Source organism: Phlebotomus argentipes, unplaced genomic scaffold, assembly GCF_947086385.1.
Source record: "Phlebotomus argentipes unplaced genomic scaffold, Phlebotomus argentipes genome assembly contig_15, whole genome shotgun sequence".
In the NCBI taxonomy this organism is placed as follows: Eukaryota; Metazoa; Arthropoda; class Insecta; order Diptera; family Psychodidae; genus Phlebotomus; species Phlebotomus argentipes.
In genome coordinates this window covers 552,580-574,196 of record NW_026776181.1, presented here as the reverse complement: position 1 = coordinate 574,196, position 21,617 = coordinate 552,580, and the positions used below count along the sequence as shown (strand labels likewise).

At 38.5% G+C, this 21,617-nt stretch overlaps 2 protein-coding genes and 1 long non-coding RNA gene across 5 annotated transcripts; 1 reads left to right on the top strand and 2 right to left on the bottom strand.

Moving 5' to 3' along the window:
* Positions 1-1,826: 1,826 nt before the first annotated feature.
* On the bottom strand, positions 1,827-8,621 carry LOC132262549 (uncharacterized). Its single transcript, XR_009468459.1, has 3 exons — positions 8,451-8,621; positions 2,180-2,482; positions 1,827-2,119 (listed from the first exon to the last, which is right to left on the bottom strand). It is a non-coding gene; the product is annotated as an uncharacterized LOC132262549 (long non-coding RNA).
* A 496-nt stretch (positions 8,622-9,117) lies between these two features.
* LOC132262126 (tubulin monoglutamylase TTLL4) lies at positions 9,118-19,750 on the top strand. 3 transcript variants are annotated; one of them, XM_059761271.1, is made up of 8 exons: positions 9,118-9,432; positions 13,665-14,240; positions 15,220-15,880; positions 16,141-16,660; positions 16,729-17,293; positions 17,420-17,698; positions 19,220-19,399; positions 19,543-19,750. In XM_059761271.1, the coding sequence occupies exons 2-8, from the start codon at positions 13,716-13,718 to the stop codon at positions 19,543-19,545; spliced, it is 2,733 nt and encodes a 910-aa protein (XP_059617254.1). In that variant the 5' UTR covers positions 9,118-9,432; positions 13,665-13,715; the 3' UTR covers positions 19,546-19,750. The 3 variants fall into 3 exon arrangements, with proteins under 3 accessions (XP_059617254.1, XP_059617252.1, XP_059617253.1); XM_059761269.1 differs by lacking the exon at positions 9,118-9,432 and adding an exon at positions 10,476-11,091; XM_059761270.1 differs by lacking the exons at positions 9,118-9,432; positions 19,543-19,750 and adding an exon at positions 10,476-11,091 and having other exon boundaries at positions 18,669-19,337.
* Positions 19,751-20,610: 860 nt separating this feature from the next.
* On the bottom strand, positions 20,611-21,153 carry LOC132262060 (small ribosomal subunit protein bS21m). Its single transcript, XM_059761187.1, has 2 exons — positions 20,904-21,153; positions 20,611-20,838 (listed from the first exon to the last, which is right to left on the bottom strand). The coding sequence occupies exons 1-2, from the start codon at positions 21,048-21,050 to the stop codon at positions 20,722-20,724; spliced, it is 264 nt and encodes an 87-aa protein (XP_059617170.1). The 5' UTR covers positions 21,051-21,153; the 3' UTR covers positions 20,611-20,721.
* Between the last annotated feature and the right edge of the window lie 464 nt (positions 21,154-21,617).

Below are 21,617 nucleotides of genomic sequence, written 5' to 3'. Positions count from 1 at the left end.
GGAGTTTTTCCTTCACAATTTTCTCACTGGAATTGTAGGAAGAAAAATACAAAAAGGAACCTTAAAATATTATCACGTCATTACTATTGTAGGTTTTGCCTCTTTCCGCCACTTCAAAACTATCTTTCTTTGAACGTGTTTCCAGTATTCATTTCTTTGATTTCACGCCGCATAATCTCACAATGGCTTTGTCATCTTCTTTAATTTTCACCTGTATGTTTTAATTTAACATTATACACGCTATTATTATCGCTTTCGCAGTGTTTAATTCATTCATACACACCTTATTTCTCCAACGTTTTCGTATCGCACTAATTCTACACCTCAAAGTCATCATTATTGTATTTTGGAATAATAGGAAAAAGAAAGCTTCTGGGTATCCTACTTTGTAATCATTGTTTAGTATATGAGAAATGAGACCAAAAACTACCATAATTGACGGAACACAACCAAAAATCTCAACACCATGTTATTAATTATATTAGAAGAGAAAAATAGTGTGAAAACACACTATATTTTCACCGTAAATTCATACCTATGTTTTTTCCGAACCCATCGGCAAATCTTTTGTAATATTTCCAGAGGAATGTTTATCATCCAATTTAATAACTATCACAATTTTACATGCCAGAGCAGATGAAAATGCATACAATTTTTTATGAGTTGAAAAGGATAAAAAAAAGAAAGACAATTGGTCACATCGATAGAAGAATTGAGGTGAAATACGATAACTTTGAGAAATATCCATGAAGACACACCAATCGAGATGACAAATATTGTTTTCATGCCATCCTGAGAAATGATGACATAGAAAAGACCCAACAAAATAACTTTCAAGATACATCTTCACTCCAATTTATCATTCACCGGACTTTTTGCCTAATCATCAATGGAAGCGAGAGATTTCAAAGTTGTCTCTTTGATCCTTCACTGTTTGTCTAGGCAATTTAATCCTTGAGTAATTTTGACAATTTACCGACATAAACTCCATAAGAAGTTACGCAAATATTGTCATAAGAGATATTTGTACTCAGAAAAATGATTCAAATACAGTTTTGCTTCATGCAATAGTTACACCAATAGGTAATTGATCGTTGTGCGGAGTGTTAGACAGTAGGACGAAAATGTTACACGTTTGATTTGGCAACAGATAAAATGTCCAGTCAAGCAGTTTTGGGAAAGGACAAGGGGAGGAAAATACACACAAAAGGTGAAATAGGAGCTGAGATTGGAATCAAACTCTATCATTGACTCGAATATCCCTAATTTGTCTCTCTTCACATGCGTCTTTTCGATGTGAAAACAACTTTTCGTGTAACTGGAAACTATAAATATGTTAAAGAGAAATTGTACCAGCAAATAATTGGACATTCACATTTTTAGGTAGCCTCTCGCTTCCCTTCCAGTACAATTTATACGTGTTGAATAAAAATACCAACAACTTTTCATGACATCTTGCTACACTTTTGCAACTGTTTGCACAATAGGTGAACGCAAATCACTCGCTGTAATGTGATACTTTGTTTGAAAATTTCGTATCCATCTCTTGAAAAATGCCTGTCGAGGTCGACATACAAAGGAAAACACCAAACTAGGGGGAAAATTAAACAGGATTTTCACTGATAAAGAGCAAGATAGATGAAAATATATCGCACTACAATCAGATTGAATGAGAGTTTTATTGAATTGTCGATGAGAGATCTAATTACAAGACAAGATAAGCCAACCCTCGGCATTGTTGAATATGAATTTATATCTTCAACCGCATTGCACAATGTTGAGTGGAATGAGAAAAGCATATTAGCAAGAGTTGCCATGATGAAGAACTTGTATTTTGGCACAAATTTGTGTGTTAAGTTACATGAGCAACGCTCTCATGTCCAAAACAAAGACCCGTCCGCCGCAATGTGAGATGAACAAGGTGAAAAAGATAGATTCCGCCAAAGGATGAAGAGTTGAATAAAATTCTCAGTAGCTTGTCTCTTGAGAGCAAATTGGAACATGATTGAACGATGTTCAGATCGATTCTGTGGAAAATGTTGCAAAATCCCTGGCTTCTTGTCATGTTTCTCTTCACTATACATTGTGTCTCTCTTACTTTTTCTGGAAGATCACCCGGCTGGATGGATGAGGATGGCGATCAATAAAACATTTTTGAGATTCCCTGTCAAAAAATTACCTGTGGACATGATTCATTTCCCATCCTTCACCTCCACACTCGCATCGTCAGGAGGAAAAGAGTATGGAATCGGTGAAATCACTCTTTTCCAGAGGCACGACAGGGCAAAAAATGTTTATAAAAATCATGCAGTAGAAGATATGACTTCCACCTGTGGTGAATTTGTTGAACAATGCTAGTTGTGACAGAGAATGATGCATTGAGGCCCCAAACAATTCCACCAAGATCCAGATATCACTCCTGAGTGTCTCCTCTCGGCTGGGCTTTCTGTTGGGAAGCTGCGACATGGCCACGAAGGATGACCTGCGGGATGACAAACGGGAGAAGTCAAACCAAAAGAGGGGTAGAAAGAAAAGGAACAGCACACGCACACAATACAGATGTAATGAGAAATTGAAATGCGAGAATAACCGCAGAGAATGACTTCTTCTTGAACGTTGAAAGATCGATTAGAGGGCATTCATCCATCATTTGAATACAACCCAGAGGCATTTTTCAGATGATTCGATGATTGAAAAAGTTGTGAATTTTTTTCCAGCTCCTTTAAATTCCTTCTGAACAAATTTTATTCCACGAAAAAACACATTTCAGTCCTCAATCTTCACCCTCTTCATGATTTTTCATCATAAATGTTACATGATCATCAGTTTTTTTTCTTATAAATAAAGAAGATCTTCCTGGGCAAGATCCTGGGAGGATTTAAGACAAATTCATGTTTTCCCTCTATAATTCTCCATACTTGAGCACAAGATAAAGGAGACTTTTGCACTATAGATATGTGAGGTTTGAATCGTGATTACTCTACTATTTGCCTCTTCTTAACCTCAGGAGACAGATGTGCCATTTTCAGCGTATTCAGCACTATCCTCACCCTGAATTGCAAGCGGCCACAATGAGCAGAAAACATGAATCGATACACCGACGAGGTTGGGCAACTTAATAAATAAATAAATATCAGAAATGTATGTATGTAATAAGCGCCTTTTGTTAAATACTGTGTTGGTTTGGCTTGCCTTTGGAGGCATCAACAGACCTTATAATGCACGAAAGCGAAAATATTATACTTTGATCTCTTGATTTATTGTCATTTTGAGGAATTATCTCTGTGAATTCCACCTTTTTTACCCTCCTTCTAGCCGCAATGCTGCGCTTCTCTCACAATTCTCATACCAAATAGAGGGAAATGTATTAACAACTAAATTTACACACTTTTTCCACAATCCATCCCTAATTCCTCATGTCGCAAGAAGCATAATTTATCAATAAGAGGAAACACACATTTTCAAAATCCCACAGAATTTGGCTAATTTTGTGTATGTTTCACAAAGAAAACCATCACATTTTGCGGTGGGAAACTTTATAAATTAAGCAATATAGTGAACAAAAATTAGGAGATAAATTCAAAGGTGAAGAAAACCCGCACAATACAAATGAATTACAATAAGCCTATTAAACCGCCTCATATTCAACCTACTAATTTCTTGACACCCAACAGACTAAATGTGCATGATTGAAAGAGAAATACGTAAAAATCAAAAATCTCCAACAGCTAAAATGACATAAAAGTAATCCGACACTCTTATTTGCCATGATGTGGATTTTGAGGTGAGAAAAATCTCACATTCGCCATAACCACACAAGAGTGATTCGGAAACAGGATGCCCTAATCAGTGTGTTACGCCATATTCACACACTGGGCATTTGCCAGCAAGCATGTGGCCATCATTTGCCCTCGAGGGTGTAATTTTATATCATTCACAAAACACTCCCCGAAAAAACATCCCACGAGGAGCGACCAAAATCGCAAGCCAATTTATTATTGTTTGCAACACAACAACTTGCAGACAGATTTGAGGAAGGAAGAACAATCATAAGAAAAGAAGGCACCATGACAAGGATCCATTCACTATGTTGTTTGTCTAATCAAATTTAAAAAGCATGTTTGAGATTCAGATAAAAAGAATACCATGTAGGATTATCCTGTTTTGCAATCTGATATTCACAATTAGTCCATTAGGGAGTCCAATTTTTGCGGTTATGGACGAGCAAAGCTGGCAAATGAAAGGTGATCTGGCGTATTTTTAAGAAAATACATCCCATGATGAAGCTGTGATACAAAATTCTATCCAAATTGAAGTTTAATGTCACTTTTGTAGTGTGGAATTCTACGAAGCAACAATATTCAACAGTTCATGCAGATTTAATAATCGCAGCCTACAACAAAACACGCAATCTATCAATTTCTCACTCATCCTGAGAAGTGACAATAAACCTTCCAGATTAGGATATTCAATATGTCAATGCGAGAAAAGTTTGACTTCTGAATGCAGAGGGAGAGGCTTTTCCTTAATCCCGATGTCACACAGAGTGAGAGTGAAAATAGAGACAACACAGAGTGGCCCTATTTAATTCATGGGAGGGACTCAATATACCCGTGAATTACAGGACATATTCATTTGTACGTAATGCAATGAAAAGCCATCGTTCACCACATATTTCAACATATTAAATTGTGCATGTGTTGCTACATTATATCTTGCATTCAGCTAAAAGGGAAAACGGAAACCCCTTGACTATTTGATGTTTCACTTACCCCTAACTAAGTGGAACAAAAGCGAATCAAATTGTGTAACTCAGGCCATAAACATTTGTACGCCAATTCCATCCATGATGAAACACACAACACACATCCATGAGATAATGCCGTATTTTAGCACACAATTCCCGGCCATGGGGTGGAAAAGGGAAACCTCTTTCTTCATCCAAAGGGTACTTTTCCCTCTGTCAAGAATCTGCTAGAGTGAGATGTTGAGCTCTTCTTCTCTCTCATCCACAGTAAAATGAGACTCTGTTACTCCATGTTGACGTGCAACTCTCTAAAATATTATTTCTCACCCTTGAACAACATTTTAGAGTGGCGTTGAAAAAAAAAAAGAATTTATAGAACATAAATTTTCATATTATAATGTTGAGACACTCCTCTCTTTAACTTATTTCAGGCCCGTCTTTTGCGATATGTATAGCATTTCTGATATCCTCCTCCCGACTATCGCCCCATTGCAACGTTCACACAACTAACGAGGGGCATTATTGTGGAACATGCCGAGGGTAATTTGTATCTTCGACACTCTGCAGCTCAACATTTCCTTGGTTGGTGCATTTTCTGTCCCTAACACCAAAAAATTTCCCTCAACAATATTTATATTGAAGGTCCTTTTTCATTTCAAACTTTAAACTCTGCACACACACACCCAACATTTGCCACAGCATGGACGAGTTTTCACAAGACTCTCCCGTATTTATTTATGTTTATTAACGTTCGCATCAGCTATGCTCTTTTTTCAAGCCACATTTTCACGCTTCAGGCTTGTTTTCATATCAAAGCGCACTCGCTCAATCCAAGTGTGATTTTCCCATTAAAAATTTAAAGCCTCAACCCCAAAATAACATTCACGATGACGGAACAACTAAATTAATCACTGCACGATTGGAAAATCAGACATTCTTCAATAACAATAAATGAGTGCCCATCAACTAAAAAGAATGAAAAACACATACAAAAAATAATTCCAAATTCCTGAAAACAATTTTTCCAATCTGATATTTCCAAAAAGAAGATTCTTATTTGTATAATAAATATTTCTCTAAGGATATCTAGTCTCATTTTTTCTCTCAGTGTGCGAACATATCACTTTCTTTTCCATTGTTTGTTTAATATAAATATAATAACATCGCAAATCTAAATCACGCAGTGAAATGAAAGAAAGCTTTCTTTCCGCCGGTTATTTTTCTAAAGCCACCTAAAGGAAGAAGTTATCACAAAAATATTTCCTTTCGTAACCAGCCAAATAACTTATTGAGCTCTGTAGAAAAGGTGAGTGTTGAATGGAGGGAAAAACTGTGGAGCAAATGCTCTTTTATACCACAAACACTCTTCCTCACAACAAAAGTTCGTGTGGAGAGAGATTGAGTGTGAATGCATTTCACAATGCTTTGTCGGAAGATTTCTTATACTAATTTTTCTAACACGATTATTTCACCTCCGATGCCAGGTTGATATGTTGTACATCCCAAAAGTCGAGACAGTATTCAACATACGTATGAATTATTCCACATCTCAGACATCAATTTCAATTGTCCAGCATTGAAATTTATCAGAGAAAGAATTGCACACAAAAGGATAAATTCAAGTATAAATATCACTTCCATTTTTGTGACGGAATGTTTTCAAATGCACTGTCTTCTTCACTAAAAACATCAAAAAAATTAATGAACAAGACTAAAAATCATTTCTAGCTTAAACTCAAATTCCACTTTTAATAATCCCTCGTATTATTACAAATATTTGTACCTTTTTCCCTGCTTTGGCAGGAGATGAAAAGAGACATCAAATTCACAGCTTTTCCTTCAACGGAACTCTTGCACGCACAATGCGCACAGCTTACCAATTGTCAGAGTGTCACAAGTATTCAGAATCATCTAAATAAATACCCAGCGGAATAAAAATGCATATACAATTGCCCATAATGCAGGAGGTAAAAGAATGAAATATGTATGAAAGTTTAGAGATGAGAAACCCTTCATTGAATATTGTGGCGTGGAGTGCCTTTGAATTGATGATAGTTTCATTTCTTCAACAAACATAAGAAACTTTATTCAAAAATGGATGATTCACTAAAGTAACTAAAATATTCAAAGATAGAATATTAGCTGTATGGACATTTTCGTATATTGTATTGTATGTCTGTCAAGAAGTGGAAATGTGAAATAAAAGGGTTGGTTGAAATTCATCACTTGACATTGCACACAAATTTCGAATTGAGTTTTATCCTCAAAAATACATTCAAGATTTTCGTTTCCTATTTTTGATTTACAGCATGCTCGAAACTAAATATTTTCATTTAAACAAGATCATAAAATCTCAAACGAGGATTTAAATATGGTTCCAAAACATCCCAAAAGTTCGAAGAGAATCAATTGAATTGAAACGATTGAAACGCTGGGTTGAAATCTTTTTAGCGAGTAATTATCTTTTGTCCCCCATTGAAGAGCCTCCCAACCAGAAACACCGCATTTGAAAGAGACAATGTCAGCACTTCCTGTGCAAAATAGTCATGGCTGTGCCATGAAAATCCCACCTGCCACTCAACCAATTCATCCCACTAATTGTTGTCCCAACATTGCACATTTTCAGTGCTTCACACTGCAAAGTTTCCGCGGACTCTCGCGCGCATTTGTGGCCAAACAAATGATCAGACGCCTGGAGAGAGAGAGAGTGCGGATTGCGACTGTGACGATGAGGTGCATGAAGGCGGGGAATCTCCGGTTGTGCGAGAAAAGGCGGTGCCTTCCGTGACTCTGTTGCCACCAGAGCTCCACATTTCTCGGCCAGAAGCGCGTCCGGAAGGTAGCAAGAAAAAATACTTCCCGGATCCTCGAGGATCGCTCGGGTTGTGACAAGAGCCTGGCAAAATGTTTAGAGAGCAAGATGTTCTCCTTCGCCGGCTTCTTTGTCCTGCTTTCCACCGTGTAATTGAGACTAATTTCTTGTTGAGCCATTCCAATCCTTCAGCGTCTCCTCCTCGATCGTCTTGCGCTTTAATCAGGAAAGTGTCAAATGTACCAAAGCATGCCGCGCCCGATCTTTTATTAATCACCATCAGCTCCGTCATCTTTCGCTTCTCCCGGCTCATCTCCTGCTGCTTCCAATTCACTTTCCGGGAGCCACAACTCGTTCTCACCCGCCGCTCTTCCCTGTCTTTTCTTCCACCTCTGCCTCTTGTTAGTTATCGCATTCATCGGCAATTCCCTATTCATTCGCCACCAGATTCCCTCACAACAATGTGCACAAAAATTAAATAAGAGAAAATTGCCCGCCCCTCATTTCTCGGCATTCATCCACCTTCCAGCCCGTGATTTTGCTCTATCATTTGAGCTCAGCCGCCGCTGTGTTTGTTTTCTCATCACCCGCGGCTCCTGGGACAACATGAGATGCCTTTTTTGCCCAACTAACTAGGGATTATTCAATAAAGTCGCTTTTAATTAGGAAACGCCGCCCCAGCTCTGCCCTTCGGACGCCACTCGCCTTTTCCACCTCAAATCCCATCAACAAACACCAAATTATCAACACCAGTGCCGCGAAAAGAATAAATTATGCTTAAGGCCTTTAATTTTCTCAAGGTGTGAAAATGTGCATAATAATCTTCATGATTTTCCTGATTTTGCCAAAAAAAGCGCCTAAAATGTAAGGTTATGTCAAATGATAACTCACATCAATGTTGGAAAAGCATGTACTGCACATCCTAGATCATATCTTAATGTACATTTACGTATCAAATTTTACCTGAAGAAGGCACATTCATAGGATTTCAGAGCAAAACAAACAGAGAAAAACACTTATCAATGGAAAAAGCAGAGCATCTTCTGAACCACTACGCCACCTCGTAACAGACACTCTAAACCGAGCATTCCCGATTCGACGCTTTTCGCTGTCACCCAATTTCAAAAACATCCGCATGACTTTATAAGAGATTTCGTAGGACATTATTCTTGAATTGGCTAAAAGATATTACTCCGATTTTCCGTCCTGTAGATGCTGAATATTAATAATTTTACTTACGACTCTCCCAGTAGAGTAATTGGGAAGAGAATTTTTAAAGGTGAGAATATTGTTGTCCGCGTTATCTTACAATTACTATCCTTATCTCGTGTATAAATTATCAAAATTGTCTCTAACTTTGTTAAAGAATGGAACAGCTAAAAGAAAATAACCATAGGAAAACAATTAATTAGCAATGAAAAAATAAACATATTAGCAGGCGATTCGGATCTTAAATGAATCCAGTCATTTCATTAGACGCTTCCGAGTTGATATTGGACATCTTCTATAGTTTTCGACAGAATTTTCAGCGCTTGCTTTACCGGGAGATTTTGTTGTGTCAAGCTGTCAAAGTTATCGCGTGGTGAAGAACACACTGGGGAGATTTTTGTGCATTTATCTTGTGAAAAACCCGTGTAAATCCTTCAAAATTCATCGAAAAGAGTGCTCGAACGCGTGAGTAAGGTGTGAATGGTGGAATCGGCGGTGTGAGTTGTGGTGAGACGGAGAGAAACTCTGAAAAGTGCTTGGAAAACAATGTCCGAATGCAAACGTGTTTTCATCGCTTGATTCCATTATTGGTGCTTTGCAGCATTTCCCGCCGGATTTGGATGCTTTCTGCTCGAAATTCCAGGCTAATTTCACGCAATTTTAGGTGAGTGAGTCTACGGGGCGGGTCACGAGGGGCGCCCCAGTGGGATTTGCATGTCTCAAGGGCGCCCCGGTTTGAGGCAATCGTGTCAATTGAACGGGCAATTTTAATGGCAGATTTGAAGACGCACTTTGAAATCGTCATCTTGGAATTGTGCGAAGGAAAAAAACAGCACCAATTATCTCGTGCTGCTTCGCATTTTTTGGCTGAATTTTAAGTAGAGATAGTGTGCGGGGAAATGCAAAAAATACACCGAATGATTTCAGAGTAATTTTCACATTGTGATTTTTTGCTTGAATTTCCTTAGCAGAGTCCTTAAGGGCGGAAAATAGTGTCGAGGAAAAATCAATAAATTGCAGTGTAAGGAAACACCTCAACTTCTTACTGTTACCTCACGATGAGACTGATGGAAAATTGCAAATACTCGCAAATTGGAATAAATTTAGCAATTTTCATAGGGCAAAAAGGGAAAATTCAAGGTTGGTGTACACACTTGGTACACACGCATTTCTGAAGTGCTTGGATGATTTGTTTGTTAGTTCAGTTAATCATCGCAATATTGATATAGATAATTATAATTAATAATATAGATGATTAAATCAAGGATAACATTTAATAAAATTCTCTCTGATCTCCTGATGGAGAAATTATAAAATAAATTTCTACATTTGACAATATGAACACAGTGGGATTTGCTGTTAACACAAAAATCACTTATATTCTCGCCTTGGTTGGGCGGTAGGAAACTCCCGTCTGCCTCTTACTTCCTTGCGCTGTAAGATTCACCTATAAAAATGCGACTGCATAATACAGTCAAGAAGTATGCGCGAAATGGTGATTTTTGCTAAAAGAGGCGAATCGGAAAATGAATTAAAATTGATTGTGCTTGCACACAAACACAGTCACGAAGGAATCATTGACTCTGTCGCGCCGTTTCTCATGACCACAAATAAATTTTGATGTGTTACTATATCAAAAAGGAGTGTGTTCGGCGCTTCTCACAATTGGAGAACATTTCCCACTCAGTTGAGCTACGATCATCGGCCAGTGAACAACGCACTCAGCAATATTCTCTCCTTTCATCTTTATCCGTGGCACATGAGAGTTTTGCACATTCAGCGAAACTTCTCACTGTATTCTGTGACTGTGAGAAAATAATTTCAGCACAGACAAATGGCTCAGTGTGTCCAGAAAGTGACGACAAGGTGATTTGAAACAGGAAAAAGGGGGTTAGAATTGTTAGAACGGTTGCTGTGGATGCTTTGCAGGAAGTGAATAGAAAAGCGGAAAGCAAAGTAGGGTAATAAAAAAAAAGACAGAAGCATCGAGTGTTCAACTCGGGTTAAAATTCATGCACGTAATTGAAAATCGATCGTGTGTGAGTCAGAGGAGTTTCCTCACTAAACAAACCCTGTCTCAGGTGCAGTCGGGAGTTGGAAAAGCCGAGGGAGAATCACTCAGAAATCCCGCATGTTGGGTGAAAGACGACGTGCCCAGAGTTTTGTTGCAAAATTCACAGACAATTAGTCGCTAAAGTGTGAAAGAGAATCTATTATTAAAGTGGACAGTTTCGACGAGACGAGAGAAATCAATTTGTGTGTCTTGCAGTTTGGAAAAGTGGTCAAAATGCCTGGATCGAGCAACAAGACAGTGAAACCGCTGGTTTGTAGTCAAAAATATTTTCTCATAACTTAAATTCTTCGTATTTTGAGTATATGCAAATTCGCGAGACAAGAAAACAAGCCTGTTGTTTCTCCACCTTGCAATGTGACAGAGAAGAGGATGTGAAAGAGAAAAATTCCCCAGCGACGATTTATTAATCTCAGTCAGTGCCAAAGAAAACAGAGGAAAACTGAGGAAAGGAAAGTAGAAAGTGTATCAAAGAATATATTTTCTACTGTGGCGGATAAAATCCATTAACCCTCAATCAGAACATTGATTCTTTTCAATAGAAATACATTATTTAGATACGCAGATTGGAACAAACATTACACTTTATTATATTTGTTGTTGCTAGATATGCTAGAGCTTCGGATTGCAGAATGGATCACACAAACCCTTTGGAAATGTTCATTTAGAAACTGAAATGCTTCAGTCTTTGAACTTCTGAAGCAATTAGCACAATTACGTTCCAGTGCAATTTCAACATCGCAAACTATGCTGAAAATCAATAAGAGCACCAATCAAATGGAAAATTCATCTCTGCTGTGTGCATTAAATTGTTAGTGCAGAGTATACATTTTTTGCCAATTTGCGCGTCAAATTGTTTAATATCATGGGAGAATTGGTGTCAAAAAGCACACTCATTGTGGCACAGTGTCAATTTCTAATTACATTTCAATTGTAAACTAATTTTCTATGTCAATTCGCTTGTTGTTCGAAAATTAATGGGTTAGCATTTGACTTTGATTCTTCAACTTGTCCTACTCACACAGAACGCAGAATGTATGATTCCCTCTGGCTTTTAATTAATTGTGATGTTTAATCAATGTGATCTTCGTGAGCGGCTTAATTGGGTCACGCGCACGAATTTGATGGGGGAGAAGAGTTTGCATTGTGTTCGGGAAATCACATGATAAATTACAATATAGGCAGAATTCCTTCAGGACTTTTTTTATCCCTTTTTTCATTCCTGACATGAGCTTTCCGGCAATTCCTCATGCTTCTTTTCACCCTTTCCAGTGTGTAATGATTTTTTCTTTTTTGCATTTTCCCTTTTGGCATTTCACTTTTGGGCTCCCACGCCATCAGGGAAAATTGGATTAAATGGGGAGCAGTTTGAGCATAGAAGAAAAGGTGTATTGAAGTGAGGGAACTTCGGGAATTTATTCCGCAGTATAAATTTTCTCTCTGGAAAAATTCACAAAATTCCCAACATTCACGATACAAACATTTATAAATTGGGTGAGTGGCAGAAAAATTGGCATGGGAAAATATGAATTTACTACCATTGAATTATTATATAGTTTAAGGAACGAAGTTAATGCAAATTGCCTCGCAATAACTCCCCTTTTCGGGTAAACAATCACATAAAAAGGAAAGAAAATGTATGAAACTTCCGGGACAAATTGAGAAAATTGTATTTCTTTTAAAAACTTTATGATCCCTATCAAATATTTTTTGTAATTATTGTGGAAACAAAATGCGAAGAGAATCGCACACTTCTTCTGTGGCTCATAATTCAGAGAACGTTGCTATGGATCATTTTGCTAACTCACTAATAAGAATGTGTGAAAGATTTTGAAATATTTGTTGATGGGGTGAGAGACGAAAAAAAATAATGTGACAGGATATATTTTATAATTCAACACAAATTTTGCAATGAAGAAAAATCCGTGGTTCATGATTTATTTTTAAAATACTTTAACATCCCGCCCTCGTGTCGGACTTTTTCTTTTTCCTCCTCATTTCTCAACACGAGTTTGCTGTCTCAACTTCCCGAAATTCATGCGTACGAAAAAAATAGTCATGTATATGAACATCATCTTCAATCATAGCCAAAATTTGGAATTTTTCCTCTCGTGCGCGACAAATGCCACAAATATAAGGAGGGACAATAAAATAGTTATTGAGATGCGCGTCATTTTATAAATAGAGACACTTGTTCTGAGAATAAATTGCCACTGAATGTGAATAAGTCTATTAAAAAAAATCTCTCTCTCCTTCAAACAACCACTTTTTCTGTGCTCTCTTCTACACATTTTCACATCATCGCTCCTTTGTGCGTTTTTCATCAGCATGGATTCCTCCTTCTTGGATTAGAATAGAAACAAGAAAAGCAATATGTTGAGTTTGGTGAGAATCTTAAATTGTCCGATTGAGCGTAAATTTATGAAGTGTGACTTTTACGATGTTTTTCTACAACGAGTTGGTCAGCATTTTTATCATAGCAACAAAACGAATTAGCTCATTTGATAGTCTTTAATCATATTTCTAGCATTATCATATCAGTATGAGATGAAAAGAAAGGAGGAAGAAATTAGAAGAGAATTCTTGCAGTGTCTTTAAGCAAAAGATAACGTAATGTTTCAGCACCAATCAAGTAATTGGAATGCAATGAGTCATTCTCAGAGTAGGAGCTGAAATTCGTGGCACTTCAGAAGAGCATAAATTCTAATAAAAACTACGAATAGTCATACAATGTTTGAGACACTTGTGATCGCTATGACATTGCCAAAAGAGGATTTTCCCATGAAAGTGTTAATTGATATTAATTGCTGTGTTTTTGTTCGCAGGAGGTTCACAACAATAACACCAACTCCAGCACTAAGAGCAGTGGCAAGAAGATGGACTACGGCGCGGCGCAGAACGGGATGTCCAATGGAGGCGGTGGTCAATTCGGCGGGCAGCAGCAGAAGGTGACTCTCAGGAGGCGCTGCCGCAGTGAATGCCACCAATTTGTGGGTGGCGATGAGGCTTCAGATGCACTGAATAACTTTCCGGCGAAGACGAACCACTTGCTGGGACAAGAGATGAAGCACAAAGGCGGCGGCGCGATGCGGAATGGCTTTCGCGCGAAGTACAGTCCGCCGCGTCACATGGTGGCATCGCGCAAATTGCTGGCACTCACCAAGGAGACCCACGCGCAGAATGTGATAAGAGAGTTGGATGGCGAGAGCGAGGATCACATCAAAGAGAACATATCTGAGTACACGCTGAAGGGTGGCAGGAAGGATCACGGCGAGGCGGTGACAGAGCAGAAAATAGCGTGCGGGGATTTGCATAAGAGACGCACGCGGCCAAGAAGTGAATCGGAGCCGCATGAGATCTACAAGACCACAAATGGAATTGATAAAAATAGAAATGATGATGTAAGTGTGTGTGATCTTTTTTGCGCAATAGCGCACGTGTCCTGGTATTTCGCGATGACGCCCACATCATCAATTACACTGCCCACCCCTGAATTTTTGGGAGGAAATTGCAAACAATCTCGTAAATTGTGTGAGACAATTGAGCCAAACTATTTTTGCAGTGCACGAAATTCTCTATCGTTCACTTATAAATTACCAAAAACACTTAAAAATGAGGAAATTTTGAAAGAAAGGATTCTCCTTAGTTACTCAAAATGTAAGAATTTCGATAATTTTGATTCTGTATTGCAAAATTATATTATAAACTTTTTTTCTTATACGTTTCAGTGCAAAAAATTTGATGTATTTTCCTGTTAAAAAAAATATTTGTTCATAGAAGAAATTAGAAATTTAATTTGAGAAACATTTTGTTGACAGGAGAAAAAAATTAAAAGCGCATCAAAAGCTAAGAATGTACGTTGTGTAAAAGATCAGTAAATAGTCATAAAAATACACCGAAATAATTTTGCAATCAACTCTAAAATTTATAATTTTATAGCTAATATAAATCTTGTGTATTTTCATCACACACGAAAGTCATCTTGAATTTAGCTTTTCGCACTTTCCGGAAGAATGTGGATATTTTTGCGGTGTATTTTTCGTGCTTTATCATGTAAAAAAAAAATTGACTAACAATTAACTGAAAAATACAGAGACTTTTGCCAAGAGGTTGTTTTACCCATTTTTCTAATAAATCACAAGAAGTTTTGTTCTCTTGACTTTGAAAAATAATTTTGCAAAATGATCAGTGTGCGATATAAATAAGTATTAAAAGTGTAGCAAGTAAATTTTATCAATTTCTTAGAGAATTTATCTGTGGATGAAATGCGGAAGAGGAAATGAAGAATTCAATGATTGATGTGGAGAGAATGCACAGTATTTTGATTGCTCAAGATTCCGATCGAGGTGATGATGATGATGTGATCTTTTCTCTTTGCAGATGGCACTCAAGCGTTCGCGTGAAGAGGATTCCCCGCCGATGCATTATCAGCTGAAGCTCTCCAACGGCAATCACGCAGTCCCTGCCTTTCCTGTCGAGAAGAAGAGTCCGCCGGCATCACCGCGCAAGGTGAATGGAAGTTGCGACGTGAACTACTCATCGGCAAAAGTGACTGTGATGAATGGTGAGCGGCAGGAGGCGCAGAAAGCCGCTCCGACTGCTCGGGATGCGGTCAAAGATGTGGAGGACTCGCACTCGGACATGTCAGACACAGAGTGCAGTAGCTTAGACGGTGACGCCATGGCGGACTTTGACGAAGAGGACGTCTATGATCTGATGTCGCAATCTGAAGATGTGGACGGTGATAAGATGTTCAGTGCCAACATATCTGTGGCGATTCAGAGCAAAGTCAATCTACCGCCCATTGAAGCTCATCAGGCGATTGTGGCGGAGCCGGAGGTGAATTTTACGTCAACTGCTGGACCAATATCACCCAGTATGTTTCCCAATGTGCCACCGTTTCTCACCTTTGCTTCGGACACGGATCCAGGACCACAAATGCATCCGCTGGTGACGAAAATACTCAAGTGGAAGGTGACTGCCGTGACGCCGATTGTCGTGAGGAAGGTTCTTCTCAACTCAGGGTTTAGATTACTCAAGCGTAAGTGTTGCGATGTTGCCTAGGTGACTCAATTTCTGCATGCTAAACAATTGGAAGCACATAGTATTTGGAAAGTACTTTTTTTCCTGCTGGTATGCAAATTTAAAAATAATTTTATCAATCACCGAAATGCATTTCGTGACGAGTTCTATTTGTCTAATACGTCAGGAAAGTCACTCAATTTGGGTGTTGTTATTATGTTACATACATTGAATTCCAACGATTTATTAATCTCTATTCTGTGCTTTATTCTTCTGTAGAAACAAATGACTGGATCGGTATATGGGGAAAGCACATGAAAAGTCCACAATTTCGCACAATTCGCTCGTATCAGAAGTTTAATCATATTCCGGGCACATTTCAAATTGGCCGAAAGGATCGCGTATGGAGAAATTTGCAGCTTCAGATGGCACGCAATGGCAAGAAAGAATTTGGTTTCATGCCACGCACTTACATTCTGCCACAAGATCTGAAAACACTGCGTCAGATGTGGCCACGATACAGTCAGCGTGGTGTGAAATGGATTATCAAGCCGCCGGCATCGGCACGAGGAACGGGAATTAAAGTGGTCAATCGGTGGTCACAAATCCCCAAGAGACGTCCTATTATTGTGCAGCGCTACGTGGAGCGCCCGATGCTTATTGACGGCAGCAAATTTGATCTTCGCCTGTATGTTCTGGTAACATCCATGAATCCGCTGAAAGTGTATATGCACACTGATGGTCTGGCAAGATTTGCGTCTGTGCGCTACAGTGAGAAAGTAGACACACTCAACGATCGGTAAGTCTGGAATTTCTATAGTGTTAGAGGATTGAAAATGATATTAATATTGACTATTTTCTTAACAGGTTCATGCATTTGACGAATTACAGTATTAACAAGTTCTCAGCCAATTATGCCAAAAATGAGGATGCTGAGGCGTGCAAGGGTCACAAATGGACAATTAAGTCACTGTGGAGCTACTTGGAGGCGGGTGGTGTGGATACTGAACGTCTCTGGGGTGCTTTGAGGAATCTCGTGATTCGAACATTGCTCGCCGGTGAGACACCGATTCACAATCTCACCAAATCCAACATGCTTTGCAAGTACAACTGCTACGAACTCTTTGGCTTTGACGTTCTTCTGGATTCGGATCTCGTGCCGTGGCTACTGGAAGTGAACATTTCGCCATCACTGCACTCTTCCTCGCCGCTTGATCTGCACGTGAAGGCACCTCTCGTGAGAGCCACGCTGAACACGGCGCTATATCAAGTGCCGCCGAAATTGGCGGAGGACAAGCAGCAGGAAGTGGCGCAGTCGCTAAATTTGCAGGGATCGTTGTGTATGGACAAGAGGATGTACACGACCACATTAGCCAGGAGTGAGAGGATCAAGCACAATCACTTCACCGGCAGGGAGTTGAACAGAGAAGACGTGAGTGATAATATTAACTGGAGAAAGAGAAATTTTTAGAATCACCCAAGAAAATTTGCAAATATATCAACTGATTATTTGATGCATTTGGTTTATTAGATAAACTTTCAATTTATATTCCTGCAGTACCTCGAGAGCATCTTGGACAATCTCACAGCGGATGACGTGCGATGTCTGATCCTTGTGGAAGAGGAGTTGACTCGCTGTGCTCCGCTGGAACGGATCTTTCCGGCTCCGAACAGTCACAAGTATCTCAACTACATGGACAATCCGCGCTACTACAATCGCCTCCTGGACGCGTGGGAGACGAAGTATGCCGGCCGTCGCGAGGAGGGCATCGCGCGGCTGCAGGATTTGTGTGCCAAGAAGGTACATCTGCAAGTATCGCCGGCGTCCATGAAGAAGGTGAGTCAAGTTGTGAAATGCTTTGTGTTTCCACTGTAGAAGGAAACAGACTTGTGAACAATTGCGCTGATCAAGTGCCTCTCATGGAAATTAACAACTTTATATCTTCTCTAAATGAATGTGCTTAAAAATTTACATGTCAATTTTGTGTGTTTCTATAACAAACGATGTAAAAAATTGAGGGCGTTTGGAGGGCTTTTCGGTCACTTTACTGGCGCTACAGAGACTTGAATCTTCGTAAGTGTAGGCCTCAAATGTTAACGTAGAGGCAGAAAAAAAACCTTTAATGAAATATACAGATATCAAAAAATATACCTACTCATGACACTCACACAAGAAACCATTTTGAAAAGATTTTGCGTGTAAAATGAAATAAAAGTTACAAAACTTAGATATTGAATATTTGTAAGTGTGTGATTTTTTAAAATAGATATTTTCAACTATTCTCTGTGTACCTTTAAGAGCCTATACCTATTTCTTTTTCTAGAAAGACACTAAAAACCTTTAAAAAAGAATAAAGAGAACAAGTCACAGAAATATACAGATTTTTTAATAGAGGAGCTGCCTAAATGTGTGTGTAATTCTTACAAGAAGCTTTACTGCCTCATAAAGAAAAAAAAACCTTCCAATAATGCAAAAATCATGTTTTTAATGGATGTTTGTGCCTCATAAACATTAGGTAATATCAATTTTATACTGTTCTGTTTATTTTTCTTTTCAAAGTTTTTCACCCACCTTTGCAAAAATAGCTTTTTTACATACATAACTAGAATTTATTACGAATTTCTAAGAAAAATTACAATTTAGTACTAGTTTTAGTGACGATGGAAAAACTTCTCATTTTAAGAGAAAAGCATCAATTCACAATGAAAAACACCCACATTCACGATTGATTTTATTATATATTTCCAGTGAAGAAAGAAAGAATATAATTCAAGTGTCATTTTTGTGGTCTATCTCTTCCTCGCAGGCCAATTTTAGTCGAATCAGTGCCATGGATTCACCATTGAAATGCCGAAAATGGTCTAGAAAGTTTCCCCGTTTCAATGCAACATGTCTCCCAAAAATTACAGGGCGGAGATTTTGTAAAAATAAGACGAAATAATGCCTTAAATATCGGATATTGGAAAAGATTTTTGAAATGAAAGCAAAAGAAGGAAAATGAGAAATTTTACGGGATCTTTAGCTGTGGAAACATGTAGATTTTTCGCAATTATTAAAGTAGAATTTTGTAGAATTTATTCCCTCTATAAATTGGAAAATGAAAAAAATATATGAAAATTTTATAAAATGTACAATATTTAGTTGTTTTGTTTTAGAAACTTTTTACTTCAGCAAATGAGCATTTGCTGTAAATTTACTATCACCACTTTTCTCAATTGAGAATTGATAGAGTGTATTTTTGTTCTTAGTTCGTTTGATATTTTTTCATACCCTTTTCTCAATTTGTTTGTCTTGATTTTGTTGATCTTTGTTTTGCAATATGATGCGAAAGTCTGACATTGTGCCCCGATATTGTAGGATTGCAACAGTAAAATAGGAAATGGTGAGTCCAGCGGGGAGACTGTTGCGAGTCTGCTGACGGATGAGGACTCAGAGGACGAGAGGCAGAGCAGGAAGTCGCCGGCGAAGACGCTCGTGGACAATAATGATGGGAAAAACCACCAAAATGCCATTAGAAATGGGATCAGAACAACTCTGGTGAGTAAAAACAGCCATCTTTCTGTGCCAGTCTTTTCAATCCTGATCTACCGATAATAAACCCTTTTTTCCAAATAAATTGCGTTTTTATTTAGTAATAAACCTCAAACATGAGTCTAAACTTTTGTATTGTCTCTTTCCAGTGACGAGGCCTCAAGACTGACACGATGTGTTCTATATAGAAGATAAAGGCGATGAATTCGAACGTAGATACAAAAGAGGAGTCTAAAAAGGAAACACTGTAGAAGGCAAATTCGTGTAGTTAAGGGATAAAAGACATCGTAAGCGAATTTAGAGCGTTTAAAAATTATTGTAAGATTGCTAAATATGTGTTGAGAAATATATTTTTAACTACACTTCATGTGGGATTTTTCGAATCATATTTTCGCGCGGTTGAGGGAATCAAAGGTGGCTGTGAAAAGCATTTGTTCGCTATTTTCCACCATTTTCGTGTGTGATCTTCTTCAATGAAGTCGGAAAAGATTGGAAGTGCTTCTGGAGAAGAAACTGGGAAGTCTGCAAGTTCCTTTAGCTTCATGGCGACGTACAACGATCTAGTGAAATCCAAGATGGAGGCAAATAAGGAGGGAATTGTGAGTGGTGAGCAGACGAGCATTTTTTCGTCCATGAAAAACTCTTCTGGCGTCTCTCTTGAGTCACTCTTCCATTCCAAATCCTTCTTGTTGTCTGAGAACGAAATAGATCTCTCAATTTTTGGAGGAAATTCACTAGTTCCCAAGAATCCTGGAGTTACAACAATGGCCAGTGAGAAAGCATTTGAAGAGTGTAGGGATGCTGAGTCCTCGTGCACTTCTATGGATATTCAGAGGCGTCTGGAGCTGCTTGGAATTGAGGCAAAACAAGAGGAATCCGGTGAGAACGACATGAAGATGGAAATGGAAGAAAGCGAGGAAGAGGCAATTATGTTCAGCGATCGAGCTCATCTGTATCACTTTGATGCAACAATCCTCGAGTGGAAGCACATAGGTGAGGCTGAATTGACGGTCCTCTTCTATCCGAGGACGAGCTCCAGATTCCTGCTGCGCTGGGGGGAAATCCCCATGCAGTTGAACTGCACCATCACGCCGGACTTTAAAATCACACCAAGGGAAACCGGGGAATCCTATTACTTCATCGCTAACATTCAAGGCGTCACCGAACATCTGACCGTTCGATTCCGCGATCTGGATATCGCCTGCCAATTCGAGAAGATGATCAAGGAGTGCATCGAAATAGAGCAAGACCTGAACAATTTGTAATTTTGCGAACTAATTTGACAAATGTATTAAGCACTGAATTAACAATAAATCGCAACGACATCTCTATGTGCAGCCCGGAAAAGGTTCTGTTCGGTTCTTCCGGAGAACAAACTGGATCTTCCTGTCCATGTCTTCATTGTAGATGGATTTACATTTCTCGAAGTTCACCCGGCGTCGTGTCTGCGAGATAGACAGAATTTCATTAGAGAGGCTCAGAAGTACTGCGGGGAAGGGAAAACACTTGCTTGGAAAGGTTTCTCATAGTAGCGTGTCCTCCGGTACTGATCAAAGAAGCCCTCTTTACCCATAATCCTATTCAGCACTCTGCAAGCGTCGTCCACGTTGTTATTTTGCACCATTATAGTGCGAGCGATGAACTTAACATGCCGCATCTCACTCGCACACGGGAAATCCCAGATCCTTCAGGAAAATAAGTATTTTCTGCGAATATGCCTAAACACGCCTTTGTGAGGTTATGACACCGCTGTGTGATATGCAGCTATCTTCAAGTGGCCACAATTACAGTGTTCGAAAGCGCAAAGGCGGGTAATTTGAATTCTCCGAAGATAGAATTTTTTTTTGCAAAAAGCTAAAATTTCATTTTGATTTTGCAATTAGATGTGTTTTCACACAGATAATGGTTTTTGTCAATTTGCAATTACTAGGTTAAAAAAAACTCACTTTTAATTGTATATATAAGTATATATTTCGATTAATTAATGCTTAATTGTGTAATTTATCAGTTTAATTGTTCCAAATAGTTCTACACTAATGCGAAATTACTTTAAATATTTATCCTTTATACAGAATAAAATTGGTAAATCATGTCACTTCCACGATTGATCGGTTACAATTGCAAAGCCAATAAACGGCCCTCAATATATTCACTATAATTATATATTTCAATTTTCCATGCTATTTTCTCTCTTTTTTTATATCAGTGTCATGTAATTTTACGA

Bases quoted from the DNA above. Each gene is read 5' to 3' on its own strand.
- LOC132262126 (XM_059761269.1), top strand. From the start codon at position 11,056: ATGCCTGGATCGAGCAACAAGACAGTGAAACCGCTG. The intron at 14,241-15,219 runs GTAAGTGTGTGT...TTCTCTTTGCAG, and splicing joins ATAAAAATAGAAATGATGAT to ATGGCACTCAAGCGTTCGCG. The intron at 16,661-16,728 runs GTAAGTCTGGAA...TTTTCTTAACAG, and splicing joins GTAGACACACTCAACGATCG to GTTCATGCATTTGACGAATT.
- LOC132262060 (XM_059761187.1), bottom strand. From the start codon at position 21,050: ATGCGGCATGTTAAGTTCATCGCTCGCACTATAATGGTGCAAAATAAC. The intron at 20,839-20,903 runs GCAAGTGTTTTC...TCTATCTCGCAG, and splicing joins ACTATGAGAAACCTTTCCAA to ACACGACGCCGGGTGAACTT.